The 21,678-nt window shown below is 37.2% G+C and overlaps 2 protein-coding genes across 2 annotated transcripts in view; one reads left to right on the forward strand and one right to left on the reverse strand.

Annotated features, from left to right (window-relative positions):
• LOC145269260 (RING finger protein 215-like) overlaps positions 1-21,678 on the reverse strand; it is a 121,142-nt gene that overhangs the window by 21,833 nt on the left and 77,631 nt on the right. The window lies entirely within an intron of this gene.
• LOC145269261 (uncharacterized) overlaps positions 4,493-21,678 on the forward strand; it is a 31,441-nt gene continuing 14,255 nt past the window's right edge. Inside the window, exons 1-2 of the mRNA XM_080124884.1 lie at positions 4,493-4,722; positions 21,275-21,372. Of these exons, the coding sequence (XP_079981010.1) occupies positions 4,647-4,722; positions 21,275-21,372 (174 nt within the window). The 5' untranslated portion in view covers positions 4,493-4,646. The remainder of the gene's footprint in view (positions 4,723-21,274; positions 21,373-21,678) is intronic.

A 21,678-nucleotide genomic window follows, 5' to 3' on the forward strand; every position in this document is an offset into this window, starting at 1 on the left:
AGAGAATTACCCAATTAAAACATGAAGAGTCAGTTGAAACTGTGGAATGCATGATGGTCGTCTATTTCTAAAGAGACAAATGAAGGTCAGAGGTTACATCAGTTAAAACGCTGTGAGAATAACATCCAGGATGAGAACACTTGTGTGCGAAGGATTCAAATAATACAGATACAGACTGGAACGATAAAATTGTCACCCCAGAAAAGACGATATGATTCCATTTCCGTTTAATGAAAACCGGTTTTCTTTTCTTTATTTTTTTTTTTTTTGTTGTTGTTGTAGGCCATCTACTAGTTGGCCAGTTGTGTACAAATCCCAAAAGCGATATGAGCCTTCCATCCTGTTTGAAAGTGACCCAATGTTCAATGAGTGAGATCAGAGATGCGCCGTTGTACAACTCATGCTCTCTACCAATCCAAATTATGACAGCAGGACAATTGCCGCATCCTCAGAATGCATCGCTAGATTGCCACAAATAAGAGACATGTCCAGAGTGATGAAAACAAATTTTCTGGTCACGGTTATGGTCTTTAGTGTGGTTTCAAGTGAGGGCCACATCATGCCATCTCGCATCTCTGAAGTCGGCTTGAAAGTCAACACCAAAGCGTACCTAGACGTGCTGAAGAGTGTGGTGATCTCCTGGTGCAATCAGGTGACCGCTGGCTGACCCTGGGTGTGGCAGTAGGACTCGGCGAAAGAGACATAGGCTTGGCTTCAGAAGGAGTGCTACCTTGACCATTACAGTAGCCACTGTGCTACGCCTTGTTAACTTTCTCTCACTGCCCCCCTCCTCCACTGACCTGAACCTGCTTCTTTAATTCTAGCTTTTCTTCCTAAAAATCGAACCTTTTGCTCGGTATCATAACAAATTGTTTGTTCGCTGTAAAAAAAAAAAATAAATAAATAAAAAAAATAAACTACTTGATGAAATTAAGTGAAATTTTTTTCGGAGAACTTCATTCCATAACGGATACGTACAATTTAAAAAATTTTTTTCGATATTTTCATTTTTTAATGTCTTGATTAAACTGTATAAGTACCCTTGAAACAAAAAAAGATATTACACCGGTCGGTGAGTACATTTCCTCACTTCTTGTTTTTTTTCTTCTTCTTGCGCATAACTTGTGTACTCTGTTATTTTGGTTGGATATTTATTTTTAAATTTTGTAAAAGATCTTCCGTGTAAAAATGGAAAAACGGGTTCGCTTGACATTTCGATTGAGGGGGGTCTGAATTTATCCAGCTGAATAACTGACGCGGCTCAATTTTCAAATCGCATTAAATTAAATATAGCTCTTATCATACACACACACACACACACACACACACACACACACACACACACACAGAGCGGCCCAGCTGTTTTAACAGCGTCAGCGACCACGGCTCCCCAAATTGTGGAGCCATGGTAATCTCGGGAAGACTGTCTTGATTCAGAGATGCATCTCCTGTGCGTTATACCCGCCTCCAGATACCAACCTACAAATTTCTACAACTCATCGTGGTACATACAGTGCCTACCCTTCACAAATGGTCACCCATCTGGTACTGGCTAGACTCCTCGTTGCCTAACTTCAGTCATCTGGCGAGAACCGGTGTGATTGTGATGTACAGATATGAAAACCAAATTTTATAGCTAACTGAGGAGCAACTGTCTCACAACGTCATATTCAATTAAAAAAAAATTAATAAAAAAATTACTACGGCTCTCCAAATTGTGGAGCCATGATAATCTTGGGAGGACAAGTAAAGATGGTAGTTTCTCCATTGCTTTCTGTCTTGATTCGAGGGTGTATCTCCACCGGGATTAAACACCCCCCCTCCCCACATATCAACCTGGAAATTTTTACAACTCGGTGCGGTACATACAACGCCTAGCCTTTTCAAACGGTCACCCATCTGGTACTGGGCAGGCTGATCGTTGCTTAACTTACTGGTGAAAACCGGTATGTCAATGTGATTGTGCTGTATAAACGAGAATAGTAGTCGGAAAAAACACGAACGATAACAATTCATGAAACTAATCATGAATAACTATTTGAAAATATTGAGAATTCAACGCCAACCAAAATGACTGAATCCGACCTTTATTCGATACAGGTTCATATGGTGCAAAAGAATCGAAACAAAGGATCACGAATAAATGTTTGATAATATTAAGATCTGGCAGCATAAAACCGTTTATATATATATATATATATACAGTTGTGCGCAAAAGTATTCGACCCCTACCAAAATTGTCTTATTTCTTTGAATGGATACTTCAATAATCTTTAAAACCTTCTTTAACGACTAAGTTCGAATAAACTGTATAGTTTTCAACAAAAAATAATAAAAAGTAATTAGTGCTTGATAATATAAATAAATTTATTTACAAAAATAAAAATATGGATGTTGCAAATGTATTCGACCCCTTTTCATTAATACTTGGTTGAAGCTCCTTTGACCTTGATTACTGCAAGTAAACGTTTCCTATAACATCTAACGAGACTTCTACATCTGTCCACTGGAATTTTAAGCCACTCTTCTTGACAGTACTGTTTTTATTCAATCAAATTAGATGGTTTTCTTTTATGTACCGCAATTTTTAAATCATGCCATAAGTGCTCAATCGGATTTAGGTCTGGAGACTGGGAAGGCCATTCTAGAACTTTCACCTTATTATTCATTAACCATGCCTTAGTGCTCTTTGAAGTGTGTTTAGGATCGTTGTCCTGCTGAAAGGTATACGTCCTTCCATGCCCCAACTGGTTCGCAGACGGAACAAGATGGACTGATATTTTACTGAATCCATTCTTCCATCGATTATGGTTAATCTTCCAGTTCCATTTATACTGAAACAGCCCCACACCATGATTGATCCACCTCCATACTTAACGGTTGGAACGGTATTCTTCACATTATAAGCAGTATTTTCTTTTCGCCAAACATAGCGTTGCTGGTTGCGTCCAAATAGTTCCACTTTCGTTTCGTCTGACCAAATTATATTATTCCAGTAATCAATAGGCATTTCTAGGAACTTTTTTGCAAAATTTAATCGAGCCTTTTGATGAGCTTTGGAAAGTAAGGTCTTCCTTCTGGCAATACGTCCATGCAATCCGGCACGATTTAATGCCCTACGAATAGGTGACAAGTGTACATCTGAGCCAGCATTCTTCAAATCGTTCTGCACGTCCTTTAGGTTAGATTTAGAGTCTATTGAAACTTGTCTAACAATTTTCCTAGCCCCACGTGTCGTAATTTTTCTTGGACGACCTGATCTTCGAAGACTTGATACAATCCCTATTACTTTCCATTTTTTGATAATGGACATAATAGTCGACCGTGGTATAGACAAACGTTTGGAAATTTTTTTATAACCTTCTCCAGACTGGTAGGCATCAATTACTCTCTTTTTAATGTCTTCAGAGTACTCTTTGTTCTTTGTCATAGTTGCAGATTTGTTGACGTTGAAAAAGAATGTTTTTTTACTTGAAACAATTATTCAATCATTCAATATGGCATTGAAGTTCAATTTGAACTGATTTTAGATTCAGTAGAATCTAAAATCATATATAGGAAACAAATACAAGGTCAGACTAAAATAATAAACTTAATGACGCTTTTATCTAAACTTTAAATTAAAGGGGTCGAATATTTTTGCAACATCCATATTTATATTTTTTGTAAATAAATTGATATATATTATTAATCTCGAATTACTTTTCCTCATTTATTGTTGAAAAATATACAATTTATTCATAATTAGCCGTTAAAAGGCGTTATGAAGATTTTTGATGTATAGATTCAACGAAACAAGAAAATTTAGACGGGTCGAATATCTTTGCGCACAACTGTATATATATATATATATATATATATATATATATACAGGGTGACCCATAAAAAACGGACCCCAGCTCTAATTAGGCCCCGTTTCTTACTGTTTTGTCTGAATGAAATGAAACTTTGGTCATAACAAGTTTATTATATTCAAAACATCACATCAAAACACTAGGGTTTTTGGCCTTTTTTTTTTCTCCGTTCTACTGCATATGTTCTGGATGGCCTCTTTTGTTTTGTTTTATTTTTTTTTTTTGGGGGGGGGTCACCCTGTGTGTGTGTGTGCATATATATATATATATATATGAGAGAGAGAGAAAGATGTTATTTTATTTTTTTTTTGTGCTACATTTTGAATGAATTCCATTGCTTATATAAAAGTGCATTTTATTTATTTTACCTAAATGCGAGTTGGGAATAATTTTCCCATTGACCAAATGGGGAGCGGCATATATATTGTTTTTAAAATACATACAGCGTCTAGCCTTCCAAAATGGTCACCCATCTGGTACTCGCTAGGCTCATCGTTGCTTAACTTTGGTGATCTGGTGAGAACCTGGGTGTCAACGCGATTGTGCTAATTGACAAAAAAATTCACAAAAAAAAAAAAAAAACAGTTAATTTTTCAGAATTTTTCTAAAAGCAAATATGATGTCAAAAATCTTTATGACGTCATAATCTTGAGAGAGCAGTCGATTTTATTTTCCTGTTAATTTTATTTTTCGTTTTATTTTTTCTTTGTTTGTGTTGTTCTGATCCAGGACTTTAAGAATTCTGGTCAGCTGAAATTTAGGGTCTGCACTTTAGGAACGGATTGCTGCACTATGTCCCAAGAAAATGAGAAAACTCCTCGTCGCCAGAGTAAAGACTTAATACCGAGGAGGGAATCATTAACAAGACGTATGTATGCGTTTATTTATGGAAGTTTATTTCCGTATGGGGATGAAGATTAGAGCGCTTAGGGCAGCAAAGACTCTGATCTAGGGGAGATAACCATACTGGTTATAAACAATAACAAAAATATGCCTTTTGCAAGGTATAATTTGGGACGCTTATTAATTAACGTACACAAATAACGTTGCCACATCTGGGCTGATGCATCTACCACTAGTCTCTCCCTCTTGGATAAAGTCCAAAAAAGAGTTGTCAATCTAATCAGTCCCACTTTATCAACTAAGCTCAAGCCACTGTTCCATCACTGAAATGTTGCATCACTTTGTCTGTTTTAGAAATATTTTAATGGAATGTGTTCTGATGAACTTGTTTCACTTGTACCCCCTCGACGTACATATCCCCGACAAACCCGCTTAGCAATAAGATCTCACCCCTTTCAATGTTGATGTCCTTAAATGCCAGAAAGTTTTCTATTCTAATAGTTTCTTCCCTCGAACAGCTAGACTTTGGAATTCCCTTTTCTGCTGCCTGCTTCCCTGGCTGTACTGATATGCAGAAGTTTAAATATAACGTAAACAAATATCTTGTTAATCCTTCCTAGACATGGCCCCAAATAGTAGCCCCTTACATCCAAGTGGCGATATGCTTTGTAAGAGGTGAACATTAGTAAAAAAAAAAAAAAATTTTAAACCAACAAAAATAAACTGCGAGCAGGGATCAATATGTGATATCTTTATTTTCATTAATCAATAAGTTTATTTAATTTTGTTGTTGATTAATTAACGTCGTTTCATTGCAACTTGTTTACTTTTAGTTTGTGTATGTGAATTAATAAGCTTTTGCTACTTAACATTGTTTTAATTTCAATTCGTTAATTGAATTTTCTTTTTGAAAACTGCTTCGGCAATTTCCGGGACAAACCTCATTCAGGTATAGTTTGATCGCTAACTTGTTTCCTTTTCGTAAAATGTCTCAGTGTCATAGACATCGAGAGGACCTACCTCAAAAACGGGCGAGAATCTGTCTCGGCAGCAGGCTGAAAGACAGAAAAAGAAAAAAAAAAGGCCCAAGATGGCGGCTATTGTCTTTTAAAGCCTCCGGTCACGCGTATATCTGGAGCAGTCTTGTGTGGTATATGCAAATTGGGTGTGCCCGAAACATTATAAAAGGCGAGTCGCTGGGAGGAGTGGGAGAAGCGTTTAAGACATGCGAATAGAGAACGTCGATGTGTATCTCGTGTTGTGAATAACAAACTCTACTCGACAACTTGTGACTAACGAAACTCTGCTTGACGTTTTAACCAAGAAGTTTTGTTGCTTTGCGTTAGACAAAGACTTCTGATACCCTCAGCAATTTCCGAGACTCGGCTATAGTATTCGTATAATCATTTTTTTTATTTAACATTCTTTCATTGTTCCACTGATTATTTTAGCGTCCAAAATCATACCTTGCAAAATTTGCTTATTTTTGCTATGTTTATGCTGGTTATCTCCGCCAAGGTTAGCAGATATGGGATTCCGTTCATTAGTTTTTAGGAATGTGTTCATGTCGGTTTTGGAGGTTTTACTTTAAGGTGCTTTCTAAGGCAGGAGATATTTTTGCGATGAGTCAGATTCAGAGAAATATTTTCAGTGAAAAAGATTTGCAGGTTTTATCATCAATCATGAGAAAAAAACAAGAGATATTGTCGCACGGTAACCAAAATAACGAGTCAAGAAGGCATATATTCACAAAAGGGATAATTTATGCTTAAAATAGAATGTTTTTGAATATCTTTAGAGTTTGTGTAAAAACAAGGGGGATCATTTAGCAGGGGTGAACACACTTTTTCAGCATGAGAGCTACTTATGACAGGACTAAGTCTAAATGATCTACCACCTACTAAAAAAATGTAAAACACTTTATTTATAAATATATTGTAAATTGTTTTTATATGTACAGTTTATACATTTGTACTTGGCATTATTGCATCAACCCATATTGCACAGTACTCTGGTCCCCCCTCGCCAATCTTTCACAAAAAACACCCGTCTAGCTGAATCCACTGTGAAAAATTTCCCCCACCCTTTATCTGTGCCTAAATCAAAACGTGGATTCCATGAAGAAAGCTTCTTTCTTAGAACTGCACGCCTGTGAAACTCTGTTCCGTCTGCCTGCTTCCCACCTGACTACAACCTGGATGTCTTCAAGTCCAACGTTAACAAATTCCTAATGAACCACTACTGTACTTGCAATAACCCTTATCCCTGAGTGGCTTCCGGGCCTTGATAAGTGGTGACCACCATGTAAAAAAAAAAACCAACTCTGTACATTTTTTGGTCGTTATGCTAATGACTTGCATTAGATGGAATCAGTCAGGGATGCAAAGTCCAGACAGTAGTTGCTAACAGCCAGCCTCCAACAGATTTATAGATGCTTATCAGTCATGGTGGAGCGGTATTTGGGCTTAATGATTTTCATGCGGAAAAAAGGCGAACTCGCATAAATAAGTGAAGCCAAATAATGCCGTCAAGAAGATGGCGCATTTACTGATGTTGGGGTCCTCTGTGAGTTCCAGAATTGTCTATGACCTCTGCATCAGCTGAATATCTGCATTTAGTGTCAGAATCTCATCCCTCATTCCAGAAGAGTTCAGGTTGCAATTTTCGATGAGATTGAAACAACCTTAGCATCTTTTTAGAAAGGACAGCACATGAATGTAGCGATTAGCTTGAGTAAAGCAAAGTCAAGCGTTTGTCGAAATCTGACGGACAATTGTCGATTTGTTCTATCTAGCGTGCATTCTTAAGCTGTGTGTCGCCAGCTCTGAAAGTTTGCCAGCGTATTTTCTTTTTCAATACCAGTGGATATCTATGATGCTCATCAGTCATGATAGAGCTGTATTTAGACTTAATGTGTTCCAATTTTCGATTCAAGCTATATGTGAGGATATGTGGGAGACTATGGAATCACCCACTCATCACCATCAAGACGAGGAGAATGTGAGGAAATGATTCACCAAAAACGAAAATCAATCGGATGATGAAATTGGTTGTTTGATAGTTTCCAGGTAATCAGCAAGGAGCAGATGAGTCATTTCCATTTATCAATCACTCTGAGACAAAGATCAGATATTTAGGATTTCCGGTTGAAACTAGATATACGTAGAAGTTCAGTTTAAAGCAGATGGGAAGAGAAGAGCAGATTGGAGCACACCCAGAGAAAGCTAAGGAAAGAGTGAGCAGACAACGTAGTAGGTTCTAGTGACCAGCAGGGGGCGACTGAGACAAAGATCAGATATTTAGGATTTCCGGTTGAAACTAGATATACTTAGAAGTTCAGTTTAAAGCAGATGGGAAGAGACGAGCAGATTGGAGCACACCCAACACAGTGGGCCCAGAGGTGGAAATAGCCAAAATAAAAAAGTCTCAACAAAGATTTTTACAGGCTATAAACATCATCTCCATCCAATTTCTGAATCAACAAAAAAAATTAGGTCTCTAGCACATCATGGAGAGATTCTATCGCAATTTGAAATGTTGGGGTCCTCTGTAAGTTCCATAATTGTCTATGAGTTCTTCATCCGCTGAATGTCTGCTCTTAGTGTCAGAATCTCATCCCTCAGTCCAGAAGAGTTCAGGTTCCAATTTTCGATGCGATTGAAACAACCTCAGCATCTTTTTAGAAAGGGCAACACACGAATGTAGCGATTAGCTTGAGTAAAGCACCGTCTTTAAAGCATTTGTCGAATTCTGACGGACAATTGACAATTTGTTTTATCAAGCGTGAGCTCTCAAGCTGCGCACATGACTGCCCTTGTGTCGCCAGCTTTGCTTGTAAAAAGAAAGTTCATTGTCGCACGGTAAACAAAACAAAATAATGAATTAAGAAAGCATATATGTTGCTTTCTGTCCTCCTTTTTTAATAAATAGGATCTCCCGATTGAATAATTTATAATCTGGAAACCGTGACGTACGTATGGACATTAAAATTACTACGGTATTAATATGTAGATCTTTTATTTTTTAGACTCTGTTTCGGTGATCGGGAGATCCTATTTATTAAACATGAGGATAGCAGGTGATAACATATTCCGAATATTATTAGCGTATTTATTTATACTAATTTAATGTTCGTAGTTCATTGTTTTGGCTCTCGAGTATATATCAGATACAGTTAATCAGTCAAGAACCACATCACTATCTAAAGCACATGAAATATTAACGGATATATACTCGAGAGTCAAAATAATGAAAAGAATATTCTCTTGCATAGCCCTATTCATAACTATTGTAATACCGATCACAAAAATTGACTTTTCTTTTTTCTTTTTAAATTACAGTCACCTTATAATGGTCATGTGATCGCGAAAAAGCATCTGAAGAAAGTTCAAAGATTGGCTATTTGAATGGTGTAGGGAATATCAGATCTGTCCTATGAAAACCGACTTAAAATGTTTAACCTTTTCTCCCTTGAAAACCGACGATTAAGCAGTGATCTCATTTTGGTCTCCAATCTCATCAACGGTCATTATGATATTTGTCAGGACCTGTTGTCCACTTTTGCACCAGAAAGAGATCTACACGGACACGACAGGAAACTATTTCAGTACCGATTTCAATTGAAACGAATATTATCAGCGTATTTATTTATACCAATGTAATGTTCGTAGTATGTTGTCACTAGGGCTATAACAACAGCATATTCTTATCATTCTTTTGGCTCTCGAGTATATATCCGACACAGTTAATCAACCGAGAACCACATCACTCTACATAAAAACATATAAGATATTAACTGATATATACTCGAGAGTCAGAATAAAAGAATATTCCCTTGTTATAGCCCTACTTATGACATTTTATCCTTATTTTTAATAAATAGGATCTCACGATTGAATAATTTATAATCTGGAAACCGTGACATACGTACGGACGTTAAAATTACTACGGTATTAATATGTAGATAATTCAGCAGAATGACGCCAGCATACTCATCACAACAATGCCATGCAGCAATTAATGATATTGTAGTTTTTTTTTGTAAAACACTGAGTTAGTAAAGACGTATAGTTTTTGTTTGTTTGTTTTTACAAAGGAGTCACCACTTATCAGAGCCCAAGACAAAGGTTAATGAGTGTACAGTAGTCGATATGTACGGTATAATCACGTTGACACACCGGTTCTCGCCAGATCACCGAAGTTAAGCTACGTTGAGCCTGGCTAGTACCAGATGGGTGACCATTCTATGCGCTGTATGTGCTTTCCGCTTATCTCGGCATTGTTTCCAGTCGTCCTGAACCTCCACTTGCCACTGGTATTCAACAATGTCGACTCAGGAGAGGTGTGGTTGGAGATTGCGCAACTCTGGCAACAAAAATTTCACATGCAGGCACCCTTATAGTGGGTATCCATAGTCTGTCAAGACTGAAGGAAGCCTTTAGTCAATGAGATAACATCATAGTAATCATTAGTAGTGAAAATTTGGTAAATTGGATTACTTCAGGGGAATGGCTCGTCAAGAATTTGTTTTGCATTGGACTTGAAGACGACCAGATTGTAGTCAGCTGGAAAGCAAGCAAACGGAAGAGAGCTCTACAGACATGCAATTCTAAGAAAGAAGCTTTGTTCGTGGAATCTACCTTTAGGTTTACGCACAGATAGTGGGGGGGGGGGATTATTGATAACGGTTTCAGCTAGACCATGGTCCCAAAAAGATCATTTATATATGTTTAAAATGGGAGGTTTACAACAATAGGAAAACATAGAATGTTCTTGAATATTTTTAGAGTTTGTGTAAAAACAAAGAGGTTCATTAGCTGAGACATTAGAAAATGTTTGGATCGATTAGTTAAAAGCCGGGAGTTTAAGGGGTCAGGAAAATTGTATTCAAAACTTCCTTGTTCAACAAATTATAATCCAATAAGAGTTATCATTTTAGAAAATAGTGCAGTGACAAAAGTTTGGGAATATTTCTAGCTTGACCATCAATCAGGCAGGTTGACCACGTGACTGAGTTTATAAAAGGTTAAACCCACTGCAGTTCTCTTTCTTCCTGGCTCTCAATAACAACGCACTTCTATGTTGGGGTGTAACTACCGCCGCACACAGACTTCAGAACGGTACATATATCAACTCTTAAATATTCCTACAGGACTCTCTAATCCAGGAGTGCCCATTACATTGATTGCAATCGACTGGTCGATCGCAGAGACATTGTGGGTAGATCACATGGTATTGAAAAAAAAACATTACTGTTGGCAAACTTTCAAAACCTTGTGGCAGAGCTGGAGACACAAGAGCAGTCATGTGTACAGCTTGAGGCTTAGTTTAAACGTCTGAACTGAACTTATCGTTTAAGTAATTCCAAAACACTTTTTTTGACGAGCACATGAATCAGAACAAAACAGAACTAATCTGAAACAAAAGAAAACGACTCTGCCCTCCCTTTTATTACAGATATTTTAATTACTTTATGTTCAACTACAAAACTACTTATATGGTTTGATCTTTTTTTTTTTTTTTTTTTTTTTTACACAGTGATCACCACTTATCAAGGCCCGGAGGCCACTCAGGGATAAGGGTTATTGCAAGTACATTACGTTAGTGTGGAGATTTGATAAAGTGTTTACTTAAGGGGGCGGTTCATTAGGAATTTGTTAACATTGGACTTGAAGACATCCAAGTTGTAGTCCGGTGGGAAGCAGGCAGACGGAACAGAGTTCCACAGGCGTGCAGTTCTAAGAAAGAAGCTTTGTTCATGGAATCCGCGTGGAGATTGTGCAACTCTGGCAACAAAAATTTCACACGCAGGCACCCTTATAGTGGGTATCCATAGTCTGTCAAGATTAAGCTGAAGGGTTGAGTTATTATAGTAATTTGATTACTTTGATCTTCCATAATTGCTGGCATTTTGTAACATTGACTTGAATTGCTACAAAAATCGGTAATCACTTGAGAATGCCAATTTTGTGTAAAAAAATAGACAAATAGTGTCATGAAAAATTATTATGTTGCATTTCTTGAAACAATACTGCTGACCGACCATTAATTTAACTAACATTTTATACAAAGGTTAAATATATTACAGTGATTAAGACTGATTTAAGCACATTAAGCAAAAAGTGTACAGACATTTTATACTAGCCAATTTACCTTATGTTGATTGGGTATCACATGGGTTGGATGAAAAAGTGTGTGTACTCCTGCTCTAAGCTTTCATGGTGCATACTTTCTAATACTAACTCCAATATGCATCCATGAATTCTCTTTCGACAGGCCTGTCTACTCATTCATCAATGTCTCTTGGATGGAACTTGAATGGCTACTTGACATTATCCTCGAATGTCTAAGGTCTTTCTGTACAGGGGTTCGTCAGAACAACCTGGCATAAGGATAAACCCTGACCAAGTATTCAAAATCACTTCCGCATTCAATAAATTATAATTCATTAAAAGTTGTTTATAAGAGTTATTGTTCTTTGTTTATCATATTAGAAAATAGTTCAGTGATAAAAGTTTGGGAATATTTCAATTGATGAGTTGTTTTAAATGAGCAGACGACATTAAAGGATAAAAGGCTTTCACACAGTCATAGTATGAAGTCACAGTATAGAAGTCTTACAATAAAGATGAAACATTGATGGACATGTAACTTGGTTTATTCCTTTTGTACCTATTTCGTCAAAATTGGTCCCACTTTATCAACTAAGCCCCAACCTCTGTCCCATCGCTGCAAAGTTGCACTCCTGTGCCTGGTTTACAAATATTTTAATGGAATGTGCTCTGATGAACTCGTTACACTTGTGCCCCCTCTCAACGTAAATATCCTTGACAAATCCGCTTAGCAAGAAAATCTCACCCCTTCACTGCTGTGGTCCCTAAATGCCAGAAAGTTTCTACTCTAATAGTTTCTGTCCTTGAACAGCTAGACTATGGAATTCCCTTCCTGCTACCTGCTTCCCTGGCTGTACTGATATGCAGAAGTTTAAATGTAATGTAAACTAATATCTTGCTAATCTTTCCTAGGCATGGTCCCAAATAGTAGCCCCTTACATCCAAGTTGCGATATGCGTTGTTAGGAGTGAACACGAGTTAAAAACAAATATATATATATATATATATATAAAGTGTGTGTGCAAAAAAAAAAAAAAAATTAAAAAAAATACTATTTCCATTATTCTTATCAGTCATAGTATGTGTGTTGCACTTTCGAAGTGAGAATGCGAGTGACTGTGTACATGAGTTGAGGATTGTGGTGATTAAGGAGACATAACACTGTCTGAATTTATGGTCTCAACTGTTTATTTAAAGTAAACCCGGCCCTTTTAAAGGGTTTAGGTAGCTCTCAGAAAGACCATCTATATATATATATATATATATATAAGGTAAAATGTGTGTGCGTGCGCATTTTTTGTGTATGTTCGGCAAAGGCTTTTTTCGAGGAGAGGTGGGGCCTCTCCGGGCGGTCACTTTTTCTTAGAACCTTTTATATGCTACATAGATTATAATATATACGATTTACAAAAGGGGGCGGTGTGCATCTTATTTGGGCGACTTTTACATGCTATTTTTTGAGTGTTTCTTACTGTCCATGTGTTTATTTGACTTTTCTGTATATAAGCGAAACTGAACCCATAGCAAAATGAGCCTCCCGGGCACTCGTGCCCGGAACCTCCAGAAAGCAACGAGGTTTGATCAATGCGGGGAAAACCCCTTATATCGGACAGTTGCTTAGGAGACTCCCCTTTTTATGGAGAGCTGGTTTTCCCACCGACCCAACTTCTTGGGAAAACAAAACCAAAAAAAAAAACTGCCTCGCAGCCAAACTTAACTGCGGGATTGATGTTTTCCCCAATATCTTGGCGGGAGAAACAAACACATATGCAGAAACTGGCCTGCAGCGCCAAAGTTAGGTCGCGTGATGTTTGACCTCATTAAATTCACGCACCTGTCATTTAAATTTTTTAATCATTAAATTGAAACAGTTTTCACTTCCTCTCAAGTTGTGGCCAAGCGGGTAAGATGTTAGGTTTTTTCCCCTTCCTTTCCAACTTCGCGTCAAGGCTTCGGGTTCGAGCCTACCTTCCTACCAAAACTTTTTTTTTTTCTTTTACACCTTCAAAACATCCAGGCAACGCCGAGCGCCCCCGCTAATCTATATATATACACATATAAAATACATTATTTTTTTGATGTCCTGCAAAGGCTTTTTTCTCAGGGGGTTACTATATTTTAGAACTTTTTATATATATATACTCTCTAGATTGTAATATCTACGATTTGTGAACAGATGTCATCTGTAGATTTATTTTGATCGACTTTTATAAAATTCCCACTATTCCGCCCTCTCACGTGTTTGTTCGGCTTTTTCGTAAAAAAAGCGAAACTAAATCGAAAACGCAGTAACCCGGCCTTTGTGCCGGGACATCTAGAAAGCTTTGATCAATGTGGGAATACTCCTCATATCAGACAATTGCTATTCATTTGAACGCTCCTTTTTTGTCGGGAGCTGGTTTTCCCCAACATCGTGGAGATACAAATACATGAAACGTCGGAAAGCTGAACTGGCTTGCAGCCAACATTCATATCTGCACCTGTGAGAACTCCTTCACTTAGCAAGTCAACTTTTTGATTGACGTCGCTAAATTTGAATGCTTTTTCACTTTCTATGTCTTTTTAGCGAAGCGTAAAATATCACGTTTTCTTTCATTTTCTTTTCCGTCTTCGCATCACGGGTTCAAGGCTTCCTACCTACTAACACTAATTTTTTTTTTTTTTTTGTCAATTCTAATAAATTACAATCGTAGCTTCCAAATTATGCAGTCGAAATTACCTGAATATCACTAATGTTACAAAACAACTTTAATCGTGATAGCAGGCGAAAAATTGCTGCCATCTTTGTTTAAATTAAAATGGAAAATTTCCTCCCTTTTGAACTCTCCTGTTTTACAATTGTCTTAATCAAATTCTACGTTTTATTTTCTTTAATAAATAATTTTCTACCTTATCGATTTTCGTAATTTTTGGATATAATCATTTTAAAAATACGATGAATATGTAGATACCGTTGTTTTCATGTGAAATTCAGTTTTACGATTTCTGAAATTTCATCCCAATAGTTTAGAAGCGCCTAAAGTGCTTATTCAGATTGGGACTTATGGCGATACACAAAAATGAAGAAAAACTTATCATGTACCTAGCAAGGAATGAAGAAGATATATTCAAAAAAAAAAAATTGATCAAATTTGCCGTTTTTTACCGGTAAGAGAAGGCCTAAGCCATTTTTATATTCAAGTTTTGTTTATAACTTACTAGCAGGCTGATCCAATGTTGCCCGGGATTGAGTGATGGTCAACGAATGTTTCACACTCATATTTTGGTTATCGAAATCGATGAATTAGCTCATTTTTCAATCAAATTAATAACTTGCCTGGGCACCGGGAGGAAGCTTCACATGCTTTTCGCAGTGACTCTCTGATTCTCTCTCCTCTGATCTTGAGCAAGTGGTATAAGGGGGAAATAGGTGGCTTGTTACTTTTAATGCATCTAAAACCAAGTTTTTATCTTTACATCATCAACGCTCTGATCCTCATCTGGCATCAATTGAAATGAATGGCTCTCGTCTTGGGGAGGCCTCATGTTTTGACAAGCTTCTGGGCTTGACCTTTACTTCTGATCTTAAATGGTACACATACATTAAATCCGTTGCCAAGGCCGCTGGAAGGATGGTGGGATCCTTCTATTGATCCAGTAGATATATCACTGCTGATGCAATTCTCTACCTATATAAAAGCCAGGTACATCCAAGGATGGAGCACTGTTGCCACATTTGGGAAGGAGCTGCTAGAAAGGACTTATCCTGCCTTGATAGAGTTCAAAATAGACTTCGTAGCCTCGTAGGAGATGTCCTTTTCTCTTCCCTGCAACCTCTATCTCACAGAAGAGATGTTGCGAGTTTGTCTCTGCTTTATCATTATTTTCATGGCAAGTGCTCGGCTGAGCTCCAATGTATGGTCCCCCCCTCGCCAAACTTTCACAAGAAACACCCGTCTAGCAGAAAACACTATCACTAATTTCCCCCACTCTTTATCTATGCCTAAACCTAAACATAGATTCCATGAGCAAAGCTTCTTTCTTAGAACTGCACGCCTATGGAATTGTCTTCTGCTTTTCAGCTGACTACAATATGGTTGTCTTCAAGTCTAATGTAAACAAGTTTTTGATGAGCCGTTCCATATAAGTTAACAAATTTACCGAATTTCCATTACTAACGATTACTATATTGTCCAATTTTTACTGTACACTCTTTAACCCTTGCCCTCGAGTGGCCTCTTGGCCTTGATAAGTGGTGATGCCTATGTAAAAAAAGACTAAGTTTGCAATACATTGTAGTCTACATTGCACTGTAGAGAACCTACTTTTGATTTTATAAAATTATTTTCATATATAATGGCTTTCGTTAATGTTTAAAATGCAAAAGCCAAGTATCATGTTTCAATTGTGCTCTAAACAGAATGATTCATTTCAAACATGCCCCTGTTATATCAAAGAACCTTGATTTTTATATTGCTGGCCTTATTGCTTGTGCAGTGATAATGGTTTGAATTTAAGTGTAAAATGAAAAAGTCAAGTATCATGGTTCAATTGTACTATAAGCAGAAATGTTCCTTTGCAATGCGCCCCTGTCATATCAAAGAACTTACTGCTGATTTTATATACCAGGCCTTTCGGCTTGTGTTGTAATAAAACTTATCAAATGCACTTATGATGTTAGGCTGTGTAAGGTGTTAACTTTGGCCAAAATGGCGTCTTCCTTCTTTCATCTGATAATTAAGATTATTGATACTTATCGCAGACATTCTGATACAAATCCTATCTAAAAACACTGCCAGGCATATAAAGTACCTTTGAATGCACGTCATATCAATCAATTCTTCTTCTGCCGATCATGAAATAGTTCATGCATAAAAGAATACTTAAAACACGTTTAAAAATTTTTCAACAAAAATTTATGCCATAGATAAAAATTCATTATGAAAAGAAATCAAGAACCGGGTTTTGACAAAGTAAATTCATAAATAAAAATTAAAGGGTGTTTGTAATCACTGTCTGAAGGAGAGGTGGGGAAAAGGGGTTGGATTTTGAAAAAGGAATTCTAAAACGAGTAGAGTCGTAGCCAGCAAACTGAACGGCTGGGCTGGTCCGGTGCTCCCGATTTGGGAGCCCTCAGGGCCTGATGTTATGATGTTAACTAACCTGTGTTAATGGGAAATCTGTGACTTTACTGGTCTGGTCTTACATCGTTTCACTGCTATAGTCAGTCACCTCAATTTAGACAGTAGCTGTTATGAAGTAATGAAATTAATAGTTTGTTATTGCTATAAACCGGAGTTCCGTTTGTTTGTGGTGAGGACTCTTCATTTTGCAGCAAGCCGCAAGGACCAGCGAAGTGATTGATGTACCCGGAGACTACCTACACAGGGTAGGAGACGATTCGATCGAGAGGCAAAGCGCCCCACCATGAAAACACAGTGGGTGAAAACGATCAACAGGCCAACTTGTGACGGGACAATGTACGATCAAAAGAACACATGTCATATCGGATGGAATCCGACGAGGTTAAGGACACCCAGTGTGGTTGGTGCAGTATCGGTCTCGTTATACACGTCACATTAATCAATTCTTCTTCTGCCGATCATAAAATAGTTCATGCATAAAAGAATACTTAAAACACGTTTCAAAATTTTTCAACAAAAATTTATGCCATAGATAAAAATGTTGGTACTTATGCAAAATAAGGAATATTGTCGGAATTTTCTAGACTTGGTTAAAATGCCGGAAGGAGGTACTAAACAAAAAAATTTTTTTTTTCTTTTTTTTTCTTTTTTTTTCCAGTGAAAAATATTATTTCTGTTATAAATATGATTTAGATTTAATAAAATTGAAATATTAATTGAAAAACTGAAGACATTTTTTAGTTTTGATCGTTGCGAAGAAAATTCAATTATTATAATTTATGAAACTTAGAAAAATTAAAATCAAGAAGAAAAAAAAAACGGTCATTGTAAGTTTTATAAATAAATATAAAATGAACTGATAGAAAAAAAAATGTTTAAATGGACAGTTTATTACTGCTGATTTTATATACCTGGCCTTTCGGCTTGTGTTGTAATAAAACTTATCAAATGCACTTATGATGTTAGGCTGTGTAAGGTGTTAACTTTGGTCAAAATGGCGTCTTCCTTCTTTCATCTGATTATTTAGATTATTGATACTTATCGCAGACATTCTGATACAAATCCTATCTAAAAACACTGCCAGGCATATAAAGTACCTTTGAATGAAATTTCATAAAAAATCCACCCAGCCGTTTTGGAGTCCATAGGGAACGAATAGTAGAGCTAGGAATCAGCAACAAAAACATTTTCTTCTAAAAGTATAAAAAAAATATTATTATATTTTATTTTAACAATTATAAGCCAACAGTTGAGGCCCCTGACCCGTTGCTTTCGAACCGAGAGAGAAAGAGGGATGCATACACATGAACAAACCTATACAGGGTGGAACGATAAAATTGTCGCCACAGAAAAGACAACATGATTCCGTTTCTGTTTAATGAAAACCGTTTTTATTTTTTTGTTGCAGACCATCTACTAGTTGGTCAGTTGTGTACAAATCCCAAGAGCGATAAGAGCCTTCTATCATGTCTGAAAGTGACACAATGTTCAACGAGCAAGATCAGAGATGCGCCGCTGTACAACTCATGCTCTCTACCGATCCAAGTTTGACAGCAGGAACTTTGTCAGCACCCTCAAAATGCAAATCCGGACAGTTCAACGCTTGAGAATACAGCTCAACGTTGGACAACCGATGGTTATGGTCATTGAGTATTTCCAAAATATTTTAAAGTTAGGAGCATTTTTCACAAGATTTTTTTTTTTAATTCAATATTTTAGCACCAGGCATAATTTATTTCTTTGAAATATATTTAAAACTTAAAGATTTGGTTTGTTTTACAACATTTTAAATGTAAATAATTTACATGACTGAAATGGGAAATGAAATAGGAAATTTTATATTTTCTCCCGAGACATATGAACAACACAAATTAAAAATTCATTAACTAATCAGTTTTGATATGAACTAAAAATAAAGAGTACATTAAATTTTAATTAACATATTTTCTTGTGTTTATCTTATAAATAAATGTTTGCTTTGTGCTGAAATAATATTATTTAGAAAGCCATTCTTGTATAGTATCGACAGTGATAGTTTGACAAATCTTACCAACATTGCTTGCAGGCATTTTTCATTTAATGGTGGCCGTGGTTGAGGCCCCTGATCTGTTGCTTTCAAACATATAGAGAAAGAGAGATGCACATGAACAAAAACCCAAGTTTGTTATGACATCTTATAGTCTCCATGTCAGTCCACTTGATCTGACCTTTTCACCCGTGAACCCCGATTGCATAAACATTGCAGTAGTCGTCACTACAGCAGGAACATTGTCAGCACCCTCAAAATGCAAATCCGAACAGTTCAACGCTTGAGAATACAGCTCAACGCTTTGAACAACCGATGGTTATCGTCTTTGGTGTGGTTTTAAATGAGGGCCACACCATGCCACCTCACATCTCTGAAGTCAGCTTGAAAGTCAACGTGTACCTGGATGTGCTGAAGAGCGTGGTGATCTGGTGCAAGCAGGTGGCCGCTGGCAGACCCTCGCTGTGACAGCAGGACTCAGCATGGACCCAAGTCCAAAGAGATCCAGGTTTGGCTTCAGAAGGAGTGCTATGGCTTTGCACTCTTTTCTCCCAGACCCCTTTCTTACTTCGACCTGGACCTGCTGGACTACTTCGTTTGATCATATGTTGATAACATCACCAACATGACCTCCCACAATACGAAAGCTAGCCTGATCGCCGCCATCTGCCAGGTATCTGTCAAGCTCCTACCGACACTTGTGGAAAAGACATGCTCCAGTTCTGAACCCGTATCACGGCAGTGATTGAGGCTGAAGGTGGTTACATTGAATAGATGTCAGCTCTACAACATAATCAAGTTACCTGAATTGATTTTTTTTCAATAAAAGTTTTAAAATGAAACTGTCGTGTTGTTTTCTTTAGGGCAACAATTTTATCGTTCCACCCTGTAAATTCTTTTACTTTAGCTATTAAAGAGCATCTTAAGCCATTTATCAAGGCCAAAAGGCCACTCGTGGATAAAGGTTAATGAATGTAAAGTGGTAGTGTAGTAGCTACCGAGAGAGAAGGCGGCCAGTGAACAAGACAGGATGATGTCACTGCCAAATCGACATGTAGGTAAAGGGTACTTACTTTATCAACTTCCTGTCAACATTTCAAGATGAAAACAGCACCGACTTGATTTTACGTGTCTCCCCCTCCACCCCATCCCGAGTACAAAAAATATGTGGGGATCTCAAGAGCTCCTCCGAAGGGTCTCTTTATCATTCTATTACAAACCAATTAAATAAAAAAGGTTTTATATTACTGGTTTTGATCAGACTATTGTTCTCATCTTGAGTGTTTTTTGTGCAACGTTTCAGTCGGTGTAGCCTTCGACTTTCATCAGGCATGTTGGTCGTTATCTTGGAAAATATTGACTATTAACCACTTAATATCATAAATGTGGTTTTGTATGTGTGAAAAAAAAATGGTTTACAAAGGAGAGGTAACTCTTATGAAGATCAACAGAGGATTATCTCCCTTCCATCGCCAGAATTTTTAAGGCTATACAATTTTTGTTTTTTCTACAATTAGAAGCTCCCAAATGGTATCAATTTCTAAGCTCAGTCGACGGCTACACCGACTGAAACATTGCACAAATTGTCTCAGCAGCTTTTCAGCCTAGTTTGGACTGGAACAAGAAAATCATGCAAATTTGAATTTTGTCCATGCTGTCGAAAAGCCTGCAAAAAAATGAAGAGATTAAGAACAGTAACGAATAACACGATTCGATAGAACGAAAAACGCGCTTCAAAATGATATATAACATGGCTATATATATCAATGAATTAATTCAGAAATCATATATAAAAGTAACATATGTGAGAAAATAATATTGTTTTTGTACCAACCTAATATTTGTGCAACGTTTCAGTCAGTGTAGCCTTCGACCATCGTCAGGCATTTTGGTTGTTATCTTGGAAAAAGAAACGACCAACTTGCCTGATGAAGCTGACTGCAATATGGTCGTCTTCAAGTCCAACGTAAACAAGTTCTTGATGAGTCGTTCCACTTAAGTTAACAAATTTACCGAATTTCTATTACTAATGATTACTATATTGTCCAATTGACTACTGTACACTCTTTAATTCTTATCAAGGTCGAGAAGCTACTCGAGGATAAGTGGTGATACCTATGTAGAAAAAAAAAGTCTTTTTTAAATCGCAGCCATTACAAGACTGATTTTGATCTCGGTAGTTTGAATTAAGTTTTGTTCGAAATTCCGTACAGATTCCCGGAGTGGAACAAGGCACAGCTGTCATTTCAGGGACTTTGTAAGTATTGAAATCCTCTGAAGCATCTTTACTTTTTGCTTTTATTCTCGTCATTCCAGATCAAAGTCTCCCTGCCGCCATGTGGGACGAAAAGATACTGCCACCCACAAGAAGTGCATCGAAACAAGCAGACGTATTATACAAACTTTTGAATCGGGTATTACTTTCCAGCTTTCTTTTTTTCTTTTCTTTTAATCATTCCAGACAAAGCGTGAAGCCACTTGATGTAAGGAACTAAAAAGTAAACTACTTCAAGCTCGTCTGAGCTCCAATCCATGCCTCCCCACCTTGCCAAACTTATACAAAAAAAAAAAAAAACAATCGACTAGCTACAACCACTATCAACAATTTTCGTCACTCTCTATCTGTGCCTAAATCTAAATGCAGATTCCATGAACACAGCTAATCGCTCTGACCCCCCCCCATCATACCCCAATTGAAATGAATGGCTCTAGAGGGAGCT

Source organism: Euprymna scolopes, chromosome 45 (assembly GCF_053919585.1).
Source record: "Euprymna scolopes isolate OS-2025 chromosome 45, ASM5391958v1, whole genome shotgun sequence".
NCBI lineage: Eukaryota > Metazoa > Mollusca > Cephalopoda > Sepiida > Sepiolidae > Euprymna > Euprymna scolopes.